The sequence below is a fragment of the Gopherus evgoodei genome, chromosome 8 (assembly GCF_007399415.2).
Source record: "Gopherus evgoodei ecotype Sinaloan lineage chromosome 8, rGopEvg1_v1.p, whole genome shotgun sequence".
In the NCBI taxonomy this organism is placed as follows: Eukaryota; Metazoa; Chordata; order Testudines; family Testudinidae; genus Gopherus; species Gopherus evgoodei.
The window spans coordinates 48962938-48977086 of NC_044329.1; the positions used below are offsets into that span (position 1 = coordinate 48962938).

Sequence of the window (14149 nt, forward strand, 5' to 3'; positions counted from 1 at the left end):
CGGGAACAGGAAATGCCAGATGTTCTGTTCCTTCCAAGGCCTCTCACCGGGTTTGGTGGCGGACGCTTTCCTTGTTCCGTGGACGACGCACCTGCTCTATGCCTTTCCACCATTTCCGCTTGTCCGCAAGGTCCTATTGAAGGTGCGCAGAGACAGGGCCCGCTTGATCATGATAGCTCCAGCGTGGCCTCGGCAGCACTGGTACTCCATGCTGCTAGACCTTTCCATAGCCAACCCTGTCCCGCTGCCCCTTCATGTGGACCTGATCACTCAGAACCATGGCAAGCTCCGTCACTCGGACCTTCAATCGCTCCACCTCACGGCATGGCTCCTGAGTGGCTGACCCGGTCTGAGCTCCGTTGCTCTACCCCAATGCGGCAGGTGCTCCTGGGCAGCAGGAAGCCTTCCACTAGAGCGACATATTCGGCCAAATGGAAACGCTTCACCTGCTGGTGTGCGGAACGGAATTTCGTTCCCACCGAGGTCTTCATTGCTCAAATCTTGGACTACATCTGGTCTCTCAAGCAACAGGGCCTGGCGATATCATCTCTCCGGGTTCACCTGGCAGCCATCTCCACCTTTCACCCAGGCAGGGATGGCCGCTTAGTGTTCTCTCACCCTATGGTGACTAGATTCCTTAAGGGCTTGAAGCGTCTCTACCCCCAGGTTTGCCGCCCTGCCCCTACCTGGGACCTTAACCTGATTCTGACCCGGCCCATATCCCCTCCATTTGAACCATTAACGACTTGCTCCCTTCTCTACCTCTCATGGAAGACCACTTTCCTTGTGGCCATCACATCAGCGAGAAGGGTCTCGGAGCTTCGGGCCCTCACGGTAGATCCCCCGTATACCGTGTTCCATAGAGACAAGGTGCAGCTGAGACTGCACCCAGCCTTCCTCCCCAAGGTGGTATCGGTTTTCCGTTAACCAGGAGATCTTCCTACCTGTCTTCTTTTCAAAACCCTATTCGTCTCGCAGGGAGCAGCAGCTACACTCACTGGACGTCTGTAGGGTGCTCGCCTTTTACATAGAGAGAACTAAGCCATTCCGCAACCCCCCCCCAACTCTTTGTTGCGGTGGCGGAAAGTGTCAAGGGGTTACCCGTCTCCTCCCAGAGGATTTCCTCGTGGGTAACATCCTGCATCCGCGCCTGTTATGAATTGGCGCACGCCCCCCTGGGCCACGTGACTGCGCACTCCACCAAGGCTCAAGCCTCATCGGCTGCTTTTCTGGCTCACGTGCCCATTCAGGAAATATATCGGGCAGCAACCTGGTCTTCTGTCCATATCTTCGCTTCCCACTACGCCCTGGTTTAGCAATCTAAGGATGACGCAGCCTTCGGCTCCACCATGTTGCACTCTGCGACATCTGTCTCCGAGCCCACCGCCTAGGTAAGGCTTGGGAATCACCTAACTGGAATGGATATGAGCAATCACTCGAAGAAGAAAAGACGGTTACTCACCTTTGTAACTGTTGTTCTTCGAGATGTGTTGCTCATATCCATTCCACACCCGCTCTCCTTCCCCACTGTCGGAGTAGTTGGCAAGAAGGAACTGAGGAGCGGACGGGCCGGCAGGGATATATAGCAGCGCCACTCCAGGGGGCAACCTGCCGACCCACCGGAGTTGCTAGGGTAAAAATCTTCCAACGAACGTGCCCACCTAACTGGAATGGATATGAGCAACACATCTCGAAGAACAACAGTTACAAAGGTGAGTAACTGTCTTTGGTTAAGGTTCCATAACATTTTCTATTCTAACCCCCTTTTTTCAGTTTGTGGTAGCTTTCTAAAACTTTTACCTTTTGGGGGCTGAATTTTTCCATGCGTGGATGTGTTTTCTCTGCCTACAGTAAATGTTCTTGGAAAGCTTGACCAAAAGATTCAGAGAATTAGAAGTGAGGAAATTGTCATTTTTTAAAAACTAGTCTGCAACTAAGGTGTTGAATTAAATTTTGGCTTGAAAATAGTCCTCACTCAGGAGATGTGACTTTTGAATGCTCTGGTGAAAATCAGTTTTGCTTTGACTGAGTTAGGAACCTTTTAAAATCCCATGTTGTTCATGTGCAGTACTTTTACTAATTACCCGCCTATATATTTTTTTTTAGGATTATGTTGGTGATTTAGCAGCCCAAATCTCTAATGACGAAGAGGAAGAATTTGTGATAGAATGCTTGGGAACACTGGCTAATCTGACCTTATCTGACCTAGACTGGGAGCTTGTGCTGAAAGAGTACAAACTGGTTCCATACCTCAAGGATAAACTAAAACCAGGTCTGTGCTGACAGTGGTTTAGTCTTCCATGATATTCTGTTTTCCAATTGTAGTATCTTTTGCTATCATATTCTAGTCCTATTGCAGTATTGGGTTTTGCTGCTTTAGTATCTTTTGGGTGTATTAATTAGCAAAATGTTAGCTTGTTAAAAAATTAGAACTGTCTATAAGTAAGAATAAGAACATTCAAGGATTCAGCAAAGTGTTTTCTTAAATACCCATCTCTCTGCTGTTTTATTGTCCAGGTTCTGCAGAAGATGACCTTGTCTTGGAAGTGGTGATCATGATTGGAACTGTATCTATGGATGACTCCTGTGCTGCTATGCTGGCCAAATCTGGAATTATTCCAGCACTCATTGAACTTCTAAATGGTATATTACTGAACTTGTTCCAGATCTGATTTTCATCTGTAGTTTCTGACTGACCCAGATGGCACCATTCATTTTTTTAGCCTGCGGGACAGCAGTTAGGTAGTCTCTGGTAAAAAGCACAGTGATGTCATTCCATTAATAGCAAAATGGCAATGATCATGGTCTAGTGAACTTACTTTTTCTGTGCTTCTCGCATCCTAATCTAATTCTTGCTGAAGTCAATGGGAATCTTTCTATTGACTCTGATGGAAGTTGGATCAGGCCCTAAAAGTTCTGTGCACACTGGCAGTGATGGTCTGGTAGATATAAGCTACCAGAAAAATGCATCCCAGAGTCCTTGGCTCTCCTGAGAGCCCAACACAACTCTTGAGACATTAATGTACTATAGCAAAGTGCTGTGTCTTGGAAACTTGAGGAAATACTTTTTTCTTTTTGCAGCTCAGCAGGAAGATGATGAGTTTGTCTGCCAGATCATCTATGTCTTTTACCAGATGGTCTTCCACCAAGCCACCAGAGACGTCATCATCAAGGAGACCCGTATCCTCCTATAAAGGCCAGACGTTTAGAATTACAGTGCTTAACTTACTATATTTAAAATTTGTTACATGTGTCAAAGCTTTACTATGGTTTTCTAACCCACCATTTCTCAGTAATTAGAATTAATTGAATTTGAAACAGTGGCTGAACACTATAGACATAAGACAGGTGTACAAGTACCATAAGATGGCATAGTGCGGGATAAAGGTTTTGTATGGCATGTCTTACATAGGCCATTCCAAATGAGTGTTGATAAACTTGATTGTGCCGCACCACACCGTATTATGTATATGCCGCATACTGTACAGGAAAATTATTTAATAAATATTTGAAATATTTTAATGAGAATAGTTCTTGTAACTTTCCATCTGTAAAGACAAGTGCCTTAGTTACCATGATTACACCTCTAGAGGGTTCAGACGGAGAAGAAAAATGTTTGTTCTTCTTTGAGTGATTGCTCATATCTCTTCCAGTTAGATGTGTATGCGTGCCGTGTGCACGGATGTCTGAAACTTCTTCCCTAGCAGCTACTCATCGGGCCGGCTGGGGAGCCCCCTGGAGTGGCGCCGATATGATGTTCTATACAAGACCCTGCCTGCCCGACCCCGCTTCATTTCCTTTTTACTGCCTGTGATGGTTGTTGGAACAGTGGTCTCTTGTCTTATCATATGTTCCACTTATCCCTAGCTTCTCTTATCTTGATTTTTGTTCATTGTTATGAGTATTAAGTGTTTCCTATAGTATTTAGAGTAGTCAAGTAGTTGAGGGCAGTCCCATGAATGACTGCCCTGTGGGGCTCTGGAGTATGCTGTCCTACGGCTTCAAGCCTTGCAACTCTTGCAACAAGCCCATGCCTACAGGCAACCTCCATCATTCCCGTCTCAGGTATCTGGGGGAGGGCCATCAGACAGAGAAGTGTTGAATTTATCAGGTGTTCAAGCCCTGGACACGAAAGGAGAGGGAGATTCGACTGAGGCAACTCCTCATGGAGTCTGCTCTGTGGCCCTCTCAAGACGCGGGCCCGAGCTCTTCGGTGTGGAGTGCCCCTCCTGCGATACCGTCTTCGGCACCACGGAAGATCCCGCACTCATCTCGGAACCAGCGATCTCAGCCCCAAAAATGCCCGCCTCGGCACTGCTCCCATTCCCCGATTGCTGGGAAGAAGCAAGCCTAGGAAGGACACCCTGCTAGGGCTGCAACAGTTGTTCTGGCCCCAACCGAGCAAGACTCTAACCAGGCTTCTAAGCAGGACAAGGCCGCCAGGCCCAGATCTGCCCATTCCAGCCCTGCAGAAGAGAGAATGCAAGTGGAAGGGATCATATTACCTTCCACACTGGACACCTTCGAGGCCGTTACAGGGCTAATCGAAATGATGGCTCTGCTGCTTCCGGCCCCATCCCTAGTCCCGGTACCGTCCAAGGGTAAACCGGTGATGTTCAGAATGGCAGCTCTTTTGCCAGCATCTCCTCGCCACTTGGAGTCCTGGTGCCGTTCCGAGTCCCAGCACTGTCACAGGCATCGGTTTGACTCATGGCACCGGTTAGACTCGCGGCGTTGGTCTTGTAGTCCTGACCTTCGGAGCCGTTCCCACTTGAGTTCACCATCGACTGCTGGTTCATGGTTCTGCTCAAGGTCAAGATCAGCGACCTTGTGGCACTGTTTGGACCGATGCAGTGTGGAGCTCCGATCCCCGTGCTGTCTGTCACCACGACACCGGCCCATGGCCTGTCTCCGATCTGCATTGCAACACCGCTTGCCGTTGTGGCACTGCTCCGCCGCCTGGAACTGCTCTCCATTGCAATGCCGGTCGCAGTCATGATCAGTCTCCTGGCACTGATTCCCTACGTGACCCACGCCTTCCAAGGGACTCAGTGCCCCCCTTGCTTCACTCCTTCACCGCTCCTCCCTGGCCATCGCGATCTCAATCCCCTTCCGGCAGGTCGGAGAGAGCCTCAGGGCTCTCGGACATTCCCCAGTCGGGCCCTGAGAGCCTCACCCAAGATCCACTAGCACCCAACTGGCAGCCCCAGTGACAATTTTAAACCCCCTGGGCATATCAGCAGGCCCAGGGCACCCCCCCAGTTGCCTGGCCACCATCAGGATTGAGCGCTCGCTCCCTCCCCCCCCCCGAAGCAACCCTCAGCCGCCCCCCTCTAGAGCTGGACCAACCTGCAGAGCTGGCGCCTGTGGTAGGGGCTACCCCAGGCGCCCATGAGGAACCACCTATGCCCATCCAGGAGACTGTGTCCGCACCAGCCCTTCCAGTGGAGTTGTCTTTGTCCTCCCCGATGAGGCTGTGGCTGGCACGTCAACATCTGGCCCACCCCCAATGGACTTTAGGGTTCTTCAAGAACTATTGAGGCGTGTGGCCTTCAATATGAACCTCCAAATTGAGGAGATTGTGGAGGAAGAGGATCAGATGGTGAACATTCTAGGCCTGGACGGGCCCTCCAGGGTGGCCCTCCCGATGAATAAAACCATCCAGAACAATGCCAAGTCTCTCTGGCAAACCCCGGCCTCCATCCCTCCCACAGCTGAGGGAGTAGAAAGAAAGTACTTTGTGCCCACCAGAAGTTATGAATGCCTTTTTACCCACCCTGCTCCATGCCTCCTTGTGGTGGATGCGGTGAACGCCAAGGAAAGGCAGAGTCAACAAGGGTCTGCTCCCAAGTCAAAGGACGCTAAGCGGCTGGACCTTTTTGGGAGAAAAATTTATTCTACTGAGGCCTCTCACTGCAGATAGCTAATCAGCTAGCGATCCTCAGTAGGTACGATTTTAACTCTTGGTCTGCAGTCCTCAAATTTCAAGATCTTCTCCCAACAGAGGCTCGTACAGAACTGAGGGCCATTGCTGAGGAGGGCAAATAGGTTGCTTGGACCTCACTCTGAGGTTCACTCAATGCTGTAGATGCGGCTGCACACATTCTGTTATCGCCATGCGGCGGCACGCCTGGCTTCAGTCTTCAGGCCTCCCACCCAAAGTTCAGCATATTATCCAGGTCCTCCTCTTTGATGGCCAGGGCTTGTTTGCAGAACAAACTGATTCCCGCTTGCATACCTTAAAGGACACGAGGAATACCTATTAAATCCTTAGAGATGCATACCCCAGCAAACCAAAGGAAACCTTTTAAACCACAGACCACCCAGCAACGTCCTTTTCCTCCTAGACCAAGGCAGGGCTTTTCTCGTCGAAGGAGCAGATACTCTTGATTGTAGACCTCTCCCCCCACTCCCTGACCTCCCCGGGCAAGGTCAAGAACAGTCCAAGCCGCGCCCATTTTGAAGGTGCGCCAGAGGACAGACTACCAGCTCTTACCCCAGACAGTTATCCTTTTCTGAACTCTCTATCCCGTTTCTACCATGCAAGGTCCCGTATCACATCTCCGCACAGTGCAGATGGGATATTCTATCCATTTCCATACCATCCCGCCCTCCCATCCTCCTTCCTTGTCCCTCTTCAGGGACCCTTCTCACGAGCAACTCCTCATCCAGGAGGTTCAATCCCTCCTTGCCTAAGGGGCAGTGGAGGAAGTTCCTCAGGAGCTATGGGGCAAGGGTTTCTATTTCCACTGTTTCCTTGTCCCCAAGACAAAGGGATGCCTAAGACTTATTCTGGACCTCAGGGAGCTCAACAAGTACATCGTCAATCTGAAGTTCCGTATGGTCTCCTTAGCCACTCTCATTCCCTCACTGGATCCGGGAGACTGGTATGCGGCCCTCGATATGAAAGATGCATACTTTCACATTTCAATTACTCCGTCTCACAGATGTTTCCTGCGCTTCGTGTTGAGCAAGATGCACTATCAGTCACAGCACTCCCGTTCGGCTTGTGCGCAGCCCCTCGCATCTTTACCAAGTGCATGGTGGTCATGGCAGCCTTCCTTCGCCGACACGTACGCACGTCTTCCCGTACCTCGACAACTGGCTTATACGGGGCCGGTCTCACCATCATGTCCAGTCTCAGGTACATCTAGTCATGGACACATTTGCTCACTTGGGTAAATGTCAGCGAGTCCGTCCTCGCACCCACTCAAAAAAGAGAGTTCATTAGGTGCGGTTCTGGACGCAAACCAAGTGAGGACTTTCCTTCCAGAAGCACGGCACCTGGCTATAGCAGGCATAGTTACCAGCCTCTCCAAGTTTCCCACCACTATGGCAAGGCGTCCCGTACCTACGTGGTACAGCATGCCGGACTAAGACTCAGGCTGCTACAGATGTGGTTGACTTCAGCCTACCGACCTGGATGCAGCAGTCTAGAAATGGTCCTCACGGTCCTGAAGTGCACACTCTACTCCCTACAATGGTGGCTGGATCTTCGGATGGTGGGTACCAGGGTCCCATTCCATCCCCCCCCAACCCACCCTTACCCTGGTCACAGTCGCATCTACCCTGGGATGGGGGGCCCACCTTGGGAACCTGACAACGTAGGGCTTGTGGCATGAGAGCAAGCTGTCATTGCACATCAACATCAAAGAGCTCAGAGCGATTCGCCTTGTGTGCCAAGCCTTTCTCCTCCGCTTGCAGGGTCATTGCGTAGCAGTCCTAATGGACAATACCACAGCCATGTTCTACCTGAACAAGCAAGGTGGAGCCCGGCCATCGCCGCTCTGCCAAGAAGCCCTCCTTCTGTGGGACTTCTGCTTAGCCCACTCCATCAACTTTCAGGCCTCATACCTGCCGGGTGTCCAGAATGTTCTGGTGGACAGTCTGAGTAGGCATTTTCTCACTCATGAATGATCGATACATCCAGATATCATTCATTCCATTTTCCGCACCTGGGGTTTTCCCCAAGTTGACTTGTTTGCTCTGCGGAACAACAGGAAGTGCCCAGCCTTCTGTTCCTTTTGGAGCCGCAGTCCGGGCACAATAGCAGACTCCATATCACGTGGTCGAGTCAGCTGCATTATGCCTTTCCTCCGTTCCCGTTGGTGCACAGGGAGCTCATCAAGGTCTGCCGGGACAAGGCAGATGTCATTCTGGTAGCCGCTGCCTGGCCATGTCAGTGTTGGTACCTGACCCTGCTGGACCTGTGAATCCAGGCTCCCCTGCGTCTCGCTGTCAGTGCCAACCTCATCTCTCAGAACCACAGTCGTCTCCTGCACCCGGACCTTCAGTTGTTCCACCTCACGGCCTGGAGGATCTGTGGCTAAACCAGAATGAATGCGCCTGTTTGGACTTGGTAAGGCAAGTGCTTCTTGAAAGTCGCAAACCATAACTAGGCTTACCTACAAAGCCAAGTAGAAAAGGTTTTCCAGCTGGTGCGCTCATTGGTAGGTGCCACTGCTTCAGGCTCCAATTCCGTGCATCTTGGACTACCTAATGTTCCTAAAGGATCAGCATCTAGCCTTTGGATCCCTTACGGTCCACCTCGCGACTATCTCTGCTTTTCACCCAGGTGCAGCTGGGTGCTCCGTGTTTGCACACCAGTCGTGCAGCATTTCCTCAAAGGCCTGGATAAAATCCATCCTCCAACGAAGCCACCTGTGCCTGCATGGAACCTTAACTTGGTCCTTTCTTGCCTTATGGGCCCTCCTTTTAAGCCGCTGGCCTCCTGCTCACTTCTCTACCTCTCCTGGAAGGTTGCCTTCCTAGTGGCCATCACTTCTGCACATCAGGTGTCCGAACTACAGGCTCTCACGTATGAGCCGCCGTATACAGTCTTTCATAAAGATAAAGTTCAACTAAGACCGCACCTGACCTTCCTACCAAAAGTGATGTCCCACTTCCATGTGGGTCAGGATATCTTCCTACTGGTTTTCTACCCAAAATCGCATGCTGACCTTCATGAACAGCGTCTCCACTCTCTTGATGTTAACAGGGCACTCGCCTTCTTTATAGACCGAACGAAGCCCTTTTGTAAACCAACCCAGTTGTTTGTCACCATTGCAGAGCGGATGAAAGGTGCCATGGTTTCCTCTCAACAAACGTCTTCGTGGATCACCGGGTGCATTCGTGCTTGCTATAACTTGGCAAACGTCCCTCTGCCTGCTGTTACAGCTCACTCTACGAGAGCTCAGGCATCATCGGCTGCCTTCCTGGCACACATTCCTCTCCAGGAAATCTGCAGGGCTGCCATGTGGGCCTCGGTTCACACCTTTACATCCCACTATGCCATCTTCCAGCGCTCTCAGGCTGATGTGGCCTTTGGAAGAGTGATCCTCCATTCTGCGATTCCTTGATTCTGACCCCACCTCCAAGGTAGGGAGTCACCTAACTGGAACTGATACAAGCAATCACTCGAAGAAGAAAAAATGGTTACTTATCTTTCTGTAACTGTTGTTCTTCGAGATGTGTTGCTCATATCTATTCCATTCCCACCCTCCTTCCCCTCTGCCGGAGTAACCGGCAAGAAGGAACTGAAGGGGGGTCAGGCCGGTAGGGTCTTGTATAGAACACCATATTGGCGCCACTCCAGGGGGCTCCCCAGTTGGCCTGACTGGTATCTGCTAGGGAAAAAGTTTCCGACATCCGTGCACGTGGCTCATGTACAAACCTAACTGGAATAGATATGAGCAACACATCTCGAAGAACAACAGTTACAGAAAGGTAAGTAACTGTTTTTCTTTCATATGCCTGTTGCTTCCAATCTCTTCTTCCCCTTTTCCCCCATCCCCATTTTTGCCCCTTAGAAGCATGTGTCCTTCACCTCTTACCTTCTTTTCCACAGTGCTGCTGTCATGTATTGCTCTCCTGGCTCCTTCCTATCATCTCTCCTCTTTGATTTCAGTTCCTGGTTCTACTCTTTTCTATGCTAGTGGCCCCATTGCCTCGGCTACCGTTTGCCTTTTCACGTACCTTCTTCAGCTTGCATGACCTTAATTAGACTCCTGTTCTCCAGTCATCATCATCTCTCACTCTTTGTTTTCTCTTGTTTTGTTTTAAACTGAGGCCTGATTCAGAACCTGAGAGTCAGGTCTTCAGGTCACAGATCTTTTCTGTATTATATTTATAAAGCACCTAGCACACACTAAGTACTATATAAAACAGTATAGTATCTACAGTATCTTTTCCAGGTATAATAATATTACAGCTTTAAAATCTGATATCTCTGGCCCTTCCAGAGCTAAATGGAAATCCCCTTTCTGTCAATTTTTGTTCTAGAAAGTTGCAGGATACCAATTCTTAAACTCTGGCAATGTTCCCTCAGGCTAGTATCATCCTCTACTTCATTGTTGCAAAAACTGCTTTCCCCCTAAGCACAGATTTCTCTTACTTAACTCACCCAGGTTACATTCCCTTAGCTTAGTGAGCCTGGAGAGTTTGGGGTATCCTGGGATTTATTGAAGTTTGCACGCTTGGTAACGTTGGACCAAGTCTGCCAAATATTTATCTCTACTTTTCCCCGAGAACGCTCTTGGCTCATGCTGAGAGAAAACAGAATCGTTTTTTTGAATTTGAGACTTCAGAGTGTGTGTGTGTGTGTAAATCAACAGTTATTGTTTTTTCATATGATGAACCATTCAGTTGGAAATTTTGTAGAAACATTGTAGCACCCTGTATTTTGGGATAGCAGTCAACATTTTTATAAGAAGTAAAAATGATGATGGAACTTGAAAGAAGAACATTTTCAGAGCTAGCTTAAGCATTGAGCTGTGTACAAATCCATCTCGTACATCCAAGTCTGATAAAGGACATTCCCCCTCTCACAAAATGATTTCACTCCATGTATTATAACTTGACACCTGCTGCTTGTGTGTATGTATTTATGACATCCAGCATAAACATTTCCTTGCACACATTGTTTACTAAGGTTTAAATCACAAATTAATGGTCTTCTCTGGAATTTATTTACATTCCAAAGTAAATATTTTAGCTGATTTACTATCAATCTGATCAAAATCTCCCACAATTATACAACTCAACATTATTTTTTCTTTTATTGGAAATCATTTGTGTTGTACAAAATCGAAATAGAGATGATATATAGGAAATATAGTTGGTTTCTTTTGGATCCAAACCTTGACTCTCTCTTGACGAGTCAAAGCTAAAGCAACATACACAGGCAGAATGAATTAACTTTTTAATTGTCTTCTCTGCTGAAAATTCTAAATAAAGCTGCTGCTGGTTTGTTCCAGAACAAACATGATGAATACTGATCTGCTGTTGTTCTCCTCACTTCTGTCCAGCTTCATGAACATTTCATTGTCAACTTATTGATATGCTCCATTGTCATTACAACAGCCAGTCTTTATCACTCCTTCTCCCTCCTCTTTTCTACCTCCTTCACCTACACCCCCACTATGGCATTTAGGATGCTGCTTAGTTTAAATTCAGTACTTAACCCTTCATTTCCTTGATCTTAAATTCATATACATCTTGTAATCTAATTGATTAAAATACCTCCACTCTTAGCTTTTTGTTTTTAAGAAAAACTCAATGTTTTTATATCTACACAGTCACAGAAAATGCAATTTGAATAACACCTTGTTCATCCACTTGAGATCAGACTTTTAAAAATACTGTAGTCTGTACTACAAGCATGCGTCAATTGAATGTTCTTACCTAGGATAAATAGTTTGCAAATAAGTCTTTAAATTTTATAGGTTTTTAAGGTTTGAAAATATATTAAGCTATGCCACAGCAATTAGATAAATTGAACAAAATGTAAACTGTAAAAAGATGTCCGAATGGCATTTTCCACGACGAAACAGAGAATATATTCTTAATAAAACAAATATATTCCTTTTCATTAGAAGTTGCACATGAATGTATATCTTTTTATTTAGCACACGAACCATTAAAAAAAGGCTGAGCTCTCACATGCTGGCTAATTCCCCTCAGTTCCTCATGCCAGTAGGAAGAATCCAAACCTGTGGTAAAACCAGCATTGCATCCTTAACCATTTCTTCCCAGAGGCTCCAGCATATCTTATAGACCTGATGCATGACAAAAATGCTGAGATCCGCAAAGTCTGTGACAACACACTGGATATTATAGCGGTAGGTTGAGTTCCTTTGTCCATTTTAAGAGCCTGTTCGAATGTGACGTGCTTGTATTCCAAAAGAATACTAGTAAATACTTGCCTGTTGTGTGAAAATATTTGTTATACAAACACACCTTTTTATTACATAAGAGGGAGTTACATTTCATGGCAAAATTAATCTTACTTGTTGTACTAGTTTGTATCTAAATTTCCCCTTTCAAAACCACACACATTCTTTAAAAAACCCAATGCTGGTTGATAGGATTTTAAAAATGTTTATATCACTCTTTATTTAGCACCACTTTGAGGTGTGTGAGGCCATACTTGATAAGGATTGTAGGTTTTAGGTATTTTATGGTTGCCCAACAGTTTTTTCACTCAGAGAAAAGATCCCTGAACAAGTAGATATAACTATCTACCATCTTACAAAGGTAAGTGCACATGACAGCGTTAGCTACATTAAACTTGTAAATATTAGAAACCACTGCTGGTTCTGTCTTGTTCAATATTCAGAGTAGGATTTGTGGGTAACGTCTTTCATGTCACTTTAGATTAGTTTGCAGTTTATGATTTGATCTTAAATGTTTAGTGCAAAGGCCTGCAGCTGTTCCACCTCATAACATCTCACAAGCAGAGCAACGTTGAGTGTGGTCAGTTCTGGAATGGAGCACCTCCTGAGAAAATCTAGGTGTCTACAGGAAAGGGTGTTGGCAGCTCAGGTGGGGCTCTTCCATCTGAATCGGTACTGAACCAGTGTGCGTAGCATAATGATGTTGGGCCACCATGCTGCTGGAGGTTCTGTTTTTCTAGTGACCATTAAAGCCTCTGTTTGCCAGAAGCTGGGAATGGGCGACAGGGGATGGATCACTTGGTGATTACCTGTTCTGTTCATTCCCTCTGGGGCACCTGCCATTGGCCACTGTCAGAAGACAGGATACTAGGCTAGATGGACTTTTGGTCTGACCCAATATGGCTGTTCTTATGTAAAATGTCTGTGCTCGGGGCCAAGAATAGGAGTATTCTGACCATATTTCTTTTCAGGCAATTACTTTTCACCTTCCTAAATTCCTCTTGGCAAATGTAGGTGGATTTAGCAGTTGTCATCACATGGGTATTATCTTCACTTCTGTGGTGGGTGAAATAATTCCAATATATAGCAAGCTTTTAGACCCATTGCATGAGTAATGCTGTTTGAATGTACCACAGTGATCATGAAAAGTGAATTGTTGTAGCTGAAGAGAACTTAGCTGTGAATTTTGATAGTAGTATGGAAAATTTGATATGACTGTTCTCCTCTTTTAACAGGACTTTCCCCTATTTCCTCCCTCTGCCACCTTCAGTTGAAAGCTATGCACCACAGAAGCATGCTTGCTCTTAAAACTGTTGTGGAGTTAGATTCTATAGATTCTGATGTATGCAATAGTATTATATTTTCTGTTTTATTTCTATGTAATAATCATGAGCAATGCTTATTGGCTAAAATGTGCCCTAGAGATGTGCAAAATATTAGTAGTAATGTTTTATATGTGTACACATTTTTATAGGACATTGGTATGTTTTATCAATCTCTATTGTAAGCTCTGCTTGTGTTTCACGCAGGGATATGGTATGAAATACTGGCTCTGAGTTTTGCCATTGACTTTCAGTAGAGTCAGGATTTCACCTGTGATGAATTTGCACCTGAATCCTGGTTGTAAGATGCTCGTGAATCGATACACCAAGAAAAAAAATTAGTTTAGTGAGACAGAACCCCAGTGGGAGCATTAGACTTTTCTGGGGGAAGAGGTTTTGGTTGCTAAGAAGGTTCTACAGTACAGAAATGTTTCTAGTCTTGCATTTTTGAAGATTACTTAAATGGAAAGAGTTGAGGAAAATGTGAGAGACTACTATGTATGAGTTTTTCCAGATAAGATCATTGTTGTTCTTCTGCCCTGCAATGTTTGCCAATCGGTCAACATTGTTTGACATATTCTTTTTTTGCATTCCAGACCTCTCTGAATATCCAAGGGCATTCTGGCAAAGGCCTTAGTGATGTCAATTTAGCTA

General features: G+C 46.7%; 1 protein-coding gene across 4 annotated transcripts in view; it reads left to right on the forward strand.

The window, feature by feature from the left end:
- Positions 1 to 14149, forward strand: part of KIFAP3 (kinesin associated protein 3) — a 157671-nt gene that overhangs the window by 66710 nt on the left and 76812 nt on the right. For all 4 annotated transcript variants that reach the window (XM_030572359.1, XM_030572361.1, XM_030572360.1 and 1 more), the window contains 4 exons: positions 2107 to 2272; positions 2518 to 2643; positions 3082 to 3180; positions 12034 to 12119. In XM_030572359.1, coding sequence (XP_030428219.1) covers positions 2107 to 2272; positions 2518 to 2643; positions 3082 to 3180; positions 12034 to 12119 — 477 coding nt within the window. The remainder of the gene's footprint in view (positions 1 to 2106; positions 2273 to 2517; positions 2644 to 3081; positions 3181 to 12033; positions 12120 to 14149) is intronic.